This window comes from Dendrobates tinctorius, unplaced genomic scaffold (genome assembly GCF_039654945.1).
Source record: "Dendrobates tinctorius isolate UK_male_01 unplaced genomic scaffold, ASM3965494v1 ptg000251l, whole genome shotgun sequence".
Lineage (NCBI taxonomy): Eukaryota > Metazoa > Chordata > Amphibia > Anura > Dendrobatidae > Dendrobates > Dendrobates tinctorius.
The window spans coordinates 2,050,649-2,060,337 of NW_027361918.1; the positions used below are offsets into that span (position 1 = coordinate 2,050,649).

The following is a 9,689-nucleotide window of genomic DNA, read 5'->3' on the forward strand; positions in this document are numbered from 1 at the left end:
ACCGTGAAATGAGCCTGTGACAGGATATGACTGAAGAACCCCAGTAGATGGACACTTTATTTACAATCCTGTGTGTTGTGGGAGTATTTCTGTTCGGATGCTACATAGCATATAAGTACACGAAACACGTAGTACACCGAGGAACAGACACTCCATTTAGCCTGTTAGCACCTTAGGAAGAAGGTAACGAGGTATAGTAGAGCCTAGTCTTGAGCTTACCCAATACACCACCTAAGGCAGGGGACTAACAGGAAGACAACAAGAGGGACAGGATAAGAATAAAAGATAAGATGGGGAACAGTCAGGGAAAGATACCTGAAGAAGGAAATCGGTTATGTGATATAATTGAGGATGGATATGGAAGTAGTGCAGCAAAGAACCTGGAAAAAGTATTAATCAAATCCAAAGTGCAAGATAGGCAGGCTGTGTGAATCCTTGTATATATGTCTATGAGAACCTCTGAATAAGATGAGAGATGAGTAATTGAGTATAAAAAAAAAAAAAAAAATCAGTGAATGAGCACGTATGAATGAATCATCACACATCATTTTTGTGTCAAGAGATTTGTGACCTTTCTAGTTGTGGTGGAATCCCGGACAGATGCGTTATAGATATTTCAAATCTACATCTGAGACTGAATGAATTGAGTAATGATATAGTTCGTGTTATATGTGGCATTACATTGTAAAGTTTCCTGAATGCATTTGGCCAGAAAAAGGGCAAGGCATGGTTAATCTCATTATACAGTTATCTGCTCTTACAGTGAAATCCCGTGATTTTGAGTTTCTTTGTAGAAATTGATTTTGATAAGTCTAAAGAACTACAGAATTCTGTGAAGGACGACGCTGCATTCTGATGGGAGGGGGGAATGATACCGCTGCGTAGTTTTTCTTCTCCCTTCGCTCTTATCTCTGCTGAGTGTGAGCTGTGCTCAAAATTCTCTGTAATTCTATCCGTAAGGTACACGCTGAAAGAATTGTGCATTTTAAAGCAACAGTACTTAATTGAAGATTGGAAGTTAAAAGTAAGATATGGTGCCTAATTTAGAAGGGAATTGTAAGTGATTGCTTGGTCATTAATGTGTTTGAACCTGCTTCTAGTTGTGTGATTGATTTGTATAGCAAATTGTGTCAAATTACAAGAGACAGAGAAGGAAGGAAGCAGTAAAACAAGTGGGACAAATATTGAAAAAGGCAAAAATACCAGAGTGTGAATGTTTGGATGTACAAAAAGGCACAGACAAGGGAAGAAAATAGCAAGTGAATAAATGATGCTTGAGAATGTGCAGCAGTGTGGAAGGTGTATTATGAATGTTTGATTGACAAAGTGTAACCAGAGACCCAGACAAAACAGATGGACTTGTAAACACTGTGGTCAGACTCAGACAAACCCAGACTGAATAGCTACTTGTGTGACCTGTGCTACTGACCTAAGAGAATTGCACTAAATCCTATCCAGACAAGATCATAAGAAGCTGACATAATAGTGTGGATAGTGGGTAGTAGGGACATTGGCCCTTGAGGAGTAAGCTGACAGTAGACATCAGACGGCCAACCCCATCAGGACCTAGAAGTGTGACTAGAATAAGAAAGATACAGGTGTATTATCCCTGGAGCCCCTCTGACCAGCTAGCTTTGCTGAAGCAGCTGCCTGCCCCTGAAGACCAACCATTCCCGTTTTACAGACACATAAAGGAAGTACAGCAGACATATAAGTGTACCTGGGCAGACCTAGAGAGGTTGATGAGTTTAAAGGCAGGTGACGCACTAGATCATATAATTAAGACACATACAGATGTGACAAAGAATCAGGCTTGGGGCATGGATGATAAATCTGCACAATCTGGGGAGACGTACTGTGAGTCACTAAGACAATGGGCTGCAGTGGAACAATCAGAGCAGTCTGTACTCCTGACTAATGTGACACAGCAAAGAGGAGAGAGTGTAGAGATGTACTTTGGACGGTTACAGCTGAAATGGGCAGACATGGGGTACATTTGCATAAACCCACTTGATGTTAGAATACTGGTGAATGCATTCATTGACGGTATGAACAAAGACTTACGAGACGCAGTACAGACAGCCAGACCTGAATGGAGACATGTAGATCCGAAAGACCTCCTTAAGGTAGCTAAAGAAATTGAGCAAACAAGGATAATAAAACGACCTGTCATGTATGCTGGAGCACAAGGAAAAAAGTGGAGACGTAATAGGGAAGGCATGTGAGATGACACTGACGTTTCTTTTGACAATCTATTCCCCACATGACATCCATGCCATACTCCTACAAGTTCAACCAAAACATCTGTCTAGGGCCAGACAGCTCCGACTTGAGTGTGCTCTACTAATTCCTGAGTATGTCACTCCTCAAAAGATGTAACGTTCTGAATCCAGCCACCCTCCTGCCTATGGATTCAGAAAAGGGGGAATTGGTGACCGTATTGGCAAGTGAGGAAGGATACTTTGACATGACGCATGAACATGTCTGCATAGAACTGATGAGTCAGGAGACAGTTGGGTTTGCATACATTCATGAAAAATCTGTTCCTAATGCAGACTTTGAGTTTCTTTTTTGTAGATGGCCCCAGATACCACCAGGATGGACGATTCTACACTGGATATGCAGTAGTATCCTCACATGAGGTAATCCGAGCGGAACCACTCTCTCCTCACATGTCGGCGCAGGAGGCAGAGTTGAAGGCACTCACTGAGGCGTGTAGAGCCGCTGCAGGTAAAGTCGCTAATATTTTCACAGATTCGAAGCCCATTAAAAATGCAGAGCTGGTGAAACAATTGATGGAGGCATTGATGTTACCAGTCCAGGTTGGCATTGTCAAGGTAAAAGCACACACAAAGGTGACTCCGTGGAGGTAGAGGGCAATAGAAGGGCGAACGAGGCTGCTAAAATAGCACAAGGCGGCCTAGAGAGAGCAGTGGACGGTGGCGGGGAGTCAGCGTATTCCAGCCACATTGGATCTAGATGTCCTGAAATCCCTCCAGCAAAAGGCTGCCCAAACAGAGAAGGTACACCGGGGGAGACTGGGAGCTGAGCTGAACTCAAATGGAGTATGGGAGAATAAGGATAAAATGTGCCCACCAAAGTCCCTGTTCCCAATCATGGCGCAAGCAGCACATGGCCCCAATCACACCTCAAAAAGTCACATGTGTGCCATGGTAGATGCCTTCTGGATCGCTCCTGGCTTCAGTTGCACAGCCGCGAAACTTGTACAATCATGCCTCATCTGTGCACAGCACAACCCAGGTAAAACAGTAAAAGTCCCTAAGAAAGCGACACCTAGGCCTCTCTACCCGTTTCAGAGACGGCAGATTGACGACATACAGCTACCAAGGTAGGAGTGTATGCAAATATCCTAGTATGTGTAGATCTCTTCTCTGGATGGCCAGAGGCCTACCCGGTGAAAACGGCTACAGCTCGAGCCACTGCAAAGAAACTGGTGATGGAACTAGTACCACGATTCGGTGTCCCTGAAACAATTGAATCAGACAGAGGTACACACTTTACTGCTGAGGTAATGCAAAATGTAATGCAAATGATAGGTGTAGAACAGGCATTTCATACACCCTACCACCCACAGAGTTCAGGGAAGGTAGAAAGAATGAACGGGACACTGAAATTGAAAATACAGAAAACCATGGAGCAGACCCATAGACCATGGCCAGAGTGTCTCCCATTAGCATTATTCTCAGTAAGGTACACACCCACGGGGAAAACTAAACTGTCACCCTTCGAGATACTGTTTGGAAGACCACCGAACACAGGGTTGTACTACCCACAGGTCTTAACACTTAATGTGGATAATTTGACAAGTTATGTAATCCAGTTGCAAAAGCATTTAACTCAAATGCATTCTCTAGTTTTCTCTTCCATTCCAGATCCAGATAGTGTGGAAGGAACTCACTGTCTACAACCTGGTGATTACGTATATGTCAAGAAACACTCCAGAAAGACCCTTGAACCCCGATATCAAGGACCTTACCAAGTACTCCTAATAACGCCTACTTCTGTTAAGTTGGAAGGACGACCAACCTGGATCCACGCATCGCATTGCAAACTAGCCACAGGAGTTAACAAAGCATAAGAGTGCATAATGTTTTGGTTTGGTTTTGTTGCATTATCTGTAATAATGGTAGCTGCGTGGGACAATCTAAATTCTCCAATGTCCTTGAATAATAAGTTTATACAACATCATGAAAAATTACTGAATGATTGGTCAAATCATTTGCTGGATCTGCACACATTCACCAGTATCAGCCACTAGTATTCCGTTCCTTGTTATTCCTATGCCACCCGAGGAATTATTTGCCTGGACCAGTTGTTCTGATACACTTGCTAATAATGCCACAAATAATGTGAAGTTATGGAACACAACTGTTGGTATACCTATTGTGGGATGGGTAGGATACCCTTGGTGGCAGGGTAATCTTTCAGGAAGTAACACATACCTTCAATATCTGGCATATAAAGGGGGGGCTTGGGTACCCAGGAATAGAACTCGATTAACCTACCTGGGGCAAATTCCAATGTATGGCCTACAAGTTAGTTTTAATGTAACTTCCCACTCTACTGATGCCTTCAAACCAATACTGCTAGAAAGAAGGTTGCATAACACGTCCTGGGAGTATTCCAATTTATTTCCCCAGGGCAATAATGAAACTTGTTTTAATATTTCAGGTAATATACCTTGCAACGAGTCATCTGGATATGAGAAAGGAACTCCCACCTGTGGAAATCCCGATGTAGGGTAGTGTAGCCCTTTAGGACAACTTCCAAATTGGTGTATGGTTCAGAATGTATCTGCGTTCATAGATTTAGTTCATAGACTGGTATTACAACATTCAGCCCTATGGGACCTACCTAGTGACATGTTCTGGGTATGTGGAGACAATGCATATAAATGGTTGCCAGTAGGGGTAAAAGGTGCTTGTACTCTGGGTCGTTTGACTCCAGCTACCTTTGTTATTCCGAATGACCAGTTGAATACTCAGAGCATACCTAAACACACGTTGTACAAAAGAGCTGCTGACAATACACCTCGCCTCTCTGGGAGACCACATATAGTGCAGATGAGTGTGGCTAATAAAATTGTCAGCTCTATTTTTATTTATCCTATGATTACTCAAATGTGGGATAAATTAGTCAGGGCTACAGATTACTTAGATGACCAAATATGGGATATATTGGATATATTGAACACCACCGTTGCTGTCCAAAATCATTGTTGTTTGTATCTTCGTAATATATGTGCTATTGAAACTTGTTTTTTGGTGTATCTCTGTATGCAAGAAAAGATGTAGAAATAGATAAGGAAGTTTGACTGTAAACAACAAGAATTTAACTATTATTCCTTTGAGTCCTAGATTGACATCTCATTTCTGGCATGAAGGAGCGTACTCTTGCAATGATGGACGTGGCTTCAGTATCTGGGGGATGGAGAAGGTAGAAGACCTGTCTCCCTCAGGCAACCCGTCGGCCTGGGATAGTACCTGGTGAACGAGCCACTATCCGCTGTTGTTGCAGGATCCAGTGTTCCAGATTGTGGAAAATGAAGATGTCAAAGGGGGGAATGATAGGAACTGAAGGAGTTAAATTGAGTTCTGTCTATGTTGCATTCTCTTGTTTAAAACCTTATCTGTTCTTCGAGGAGATGTCTCAGACATCTCCCTTGTGAACCAAGGTCAAATACCTCTGCTTTTTCGCCTAAATGACTTTCTTTGTCTAAAACAAGTTGTAAAATCATTTGTACTGCGCATGTCTGTAAAATGTTTAAATTCTTTACTATAAAAGACGGAAGCCTAACTGATAAGCCAGAGGCGTCTTGGAGGCATCCTGAGTTGTACCATACAGCTGGTGTCTGTGTAGTTCTTCTCCACGGAGCTGATTTAATTAGAGACATATGATGCTTCACACCCAAGAACATCGGTCCTTCAGATGAAAGAGTAATCTGAGGGATCCCGACATGGGGAAGCAAGAACCATTGGAGGATCCCATATCCTGCACCTTCTGTTCCCCTTGTGATTGGGGGACATGCTTTGGATGCCAGAATATTTCTTCTAGATTCCCTATCCTGGATCAAAGATGGGATATGGATGAGCCTTTACATTTAAAATTGTGATGTAAATAAAAATATCATTTTTTTAAAACAGATAATGCAAGTTATCGTTCTGGAGGAAATGTGATGTTCTCGCTAGAATATAATGTCAAAGATGAAGATATCCTGTGTCAGTCCTCAGGAGAAAACCTCATTACCCTTAATGTACATCGAGAACATCTTGTTAAATATAAGAGAAGTCACACAAGAAAGAAGCCGTATTCGTGTTCAGAATGTAAGAAATGCTTTTCACACAAATATCTTTTTAGACATCGGAGGATACATAAAGGAGAGAAGCCGTATTCATGTTCAGAATGTGGAAAATGTTTTATATTTAAATTTAATCTTGTTACACATGAGAGAATTCACACAGGAGAGAAGCCGTATTCATGTTCAGAATGTGGAAAATGTTTTATATTTAAATCTAGTCTTGTTACACATGAGAGAATTCACACAGGAGAGAAGCCGTATTCATGTTCAGAATGTGGTAAATGTTTTACTCATTAATCAAGTCATATTACACATCAGAGAATTCACACTGGAGAGAAGCCGTATTCATGTTCAAAATGTCATAAAGTTTTTAAATATAAAAAAAGTCTTACTGCACATGAGAGAATTCACACAGGAAATTTATATACTTGTTCAGAATGTGGAAAATTCTTTATGAGTAAATCAAATCTTACGATTCATGTGAAAATTCACACAGGAGAAAAGCCGTATTCATGTTCACAATGTGGAAAATGTTTTCTGGTTAAATCTAATCTTGGTATACATGAGAGAATTCACACAGGAGAAAAGCCATATTCATGTTTAGAATGTGGGAAATGTTTTGCTTTAAAATCACATGTTGTTGCACATCAGAGAATTCACACTGGAGAGAAGCCGTATTCATGTTCAAAATGTCATAAAGTTTTTAAATATAAAAGAAGTCTTACTGCACATGAGAGAATTCACACAGGAAATGCATATACTTGTTCAGAATGTGGAAAATTCTTTATGAGTAAATCAAATCTTATGACTCATATGAAAATTCACACAGGAGAAAAGCCGTATTCATGTTCACAATGTGGAAAATGTTTTATGGGTAAATCTAATCTTGTTACACATGTGAAAATTCACACTGGAGAAAAGCTGTATTCATGTTCAGAATGTGGAAAATGTTTTACTTCTAAATCAAGTTTTATTACACATCAGAGAACTCACACAGGAGAGAAGCCGTATTCATGTTCAGAATGTGAGAAATGTTTTACTTCTAAATCAAGTTTTATTACACATCAGAGAACTCACACAGGAGAGAAGCCGTATTCATGTTCAGAATGTGGGAAATGTTTTACTTCTAATTCAAGTCTTATTACACATCAGAGAACTCACACAGGAGAGAAGCCGTATTCATGCTCAATATGTCCTAAAGTTTTTAAACATAAAGCAAGTCTTACTGCACATGAGAGAATTCACACAGGAAATGCATATACATGTTCAGAATGTGGAAAATTCTTTATGAGTAAATCAAATATTATGAATCATGTGAAAATGCACACAGAAGAAAAGCCGTATTCATGCTCAGAATGTGGGAAATGTTTTCTATATGAATCAGCTTTTAATATGCATAAGAGTGTTCACACAGAAAAAAAAACGTATTCATGTTCAGAATGTGGGAAATGTTTTATGGCTAAATCTAATCTTGTTACACATGAGAAAATTCACACAGGAGAGAAGCCGTATTCATGTTCAGAATGTGGAAAATGTTTTACTTGTAATTCAAGTCTTATTAGACATCAGAGAACTCACACAGGGGAGAAGCCGTATTCATGTTCAATATGTCATAACGTTTTTAAATATAAACAAAGTCTTACTGCACATGAGAGAATTCACACAGGAAATGCGTATACTTGTTCAGAATGTGGAAAATCCTTTGTGAGTAAATCAAATCTTATAAATCATGTGAAAATGCACACAGAAGAAAAGCCGTATTCATGCTCAGAATGTGGGAAATGTTTTTTATATGAATTAGCTTTTAATACGCATAAGAGTGTTCACACAGAAAAAAAAACGTATTCATGCTCAGAATGTGGAAAATGTTTTAATACTGAAGCCCTGCTAAGTGATCATCAAAGAGATCACACTGGAGAGAATCCAGTTACATGTAGCGAATGTGGGATCTCTTTTATATATGAATCAAGTCTTCTCAGACATAAGAAAATTCATGTTCAGAGCGTAGAAAATGTTTCTTTAAAGGAATCATTTCAGGTGAAACAGCAGAGAAGTTACACAGTAGAGAAGCCGTACTCGTGCTCAGAATGTGGAAAAAGCTTTATTAGCAAAGACAAACTTCATAGTCATCAGAGAAGTCACACACAGGGGGGAGCTGTTTAATATGAAACATTTTTACAATTATCTACATTTTTTTTTACAGTTTTACAAAGAATATACCACTTTGTTTCAAAATGTAAAAATGTTGTTTGTAAACTTTAAAGAATTTGTCCACTGCTATAAAATCTTTCTCAATCTTGAATGTTTACCCTCGCTAAATTAGAAACACTTATACTCACCTCCTGTGCCATTTTAGCGCTGTCAGCACTCGCTCTCCCGAAACTGCGCTCAGTCAGCACCGGCTTCACTGTTCCCAGCAGTCGGGCACATAAGCTCTGACTTCCTGTTAATTACTTATATGTCTGAAGGCGAGGACAGTGACGCCGGCGCTGATTGCGCGCAGGGCTCATGTGACGTAACAACCTCACGTCAGCTCGGGGAGAGCGAGTGCAGACCGTTGAAATGGCATCGGCACAAGAGGTGAGTGTCAGTGTTTCCAATTTAACCCCTTAATGACCGTTAATACATCTTTTAAATGACCTGAGATATACGGGAATAGCATCTCAATACATGTGACAATCCAGCAGCTGTCGGCTGTCCACTATAGCTGACAACTTGCTGCATCAGCCACGATCAGTGTTGTCACCGTCCATATCAGTTTAACCCTTTAGATGCTGCTGTCAGTAGTAACTATATCATAAATGTTTAAAAGTGTGGCTTCTCCCTCTTTATCCCCATCTGCACCCTGAGATCATGATTGTGTTGGCCTGATGTTTGCTGTGGCAATTCACAACCAAATAGTGGCCTTAGAGTCTGCTGTATATAGAGGCCTTCGAGTCTGCCGTATATGGAGGCCTTAGAGTGTGCTGTATATAGAGGCCTTAGAATCTGCTGTATTTAGAGGCCTTAGAGTCTGCCATGTACAGAGGCCTTAGAGTGTGCCATATATAGAGGCCTTAGAGTCTGCCATATATATAGAGGCCTTAAAGTCTGCCGTATATAGCGGCCTTAGGCTAGTTTCACACTAGCGTTTATGAGCGCAGCGACGGCCTGCGCACGGCCGCCTCTAAGCCCCGCCCCCTGCCGCGCCTCCGCCGGTAGCTCCGCCCACCGGCGCATGACGCTGCATGCGCCCTGCGTCCCCTATCTTTATCACTGGGGGCGCAGGCCGTGCGCAGTATGCGTTTGGCGGCGCATGCGTCCTTTTGACGGTGCGCCGACCTGCGCCAAACGCAACCTGCTGCAGTTTGGTTGCGTCGGCGCACCGTCA

At 41.2% G+C, this 9,689-nt stretch overlaps 1 protein-coding gene across 1 annotated transcript in view; it reads left to right on the forward strand.

Annotated features, from left to right (window-relative positions):
- LOC141065397 (uncharacterized) overlaps positions 1-8,965 on the forward strand; it is an 83,103-nt gene extending 74,138 nt beyond the window's left edge. The window contains 1 exon segment of the mRNA XM_073557864.1: positions 6,155-8,965. Coding sequence (XP_073413965.1) covers positions 6,155-8,482 — 2,328 coding nt within the window. The 3' untranslated portion in view covers positions 8,483-8,965.
- Positions 8,966-9,689: the final 724 nt, after the last annotated feature.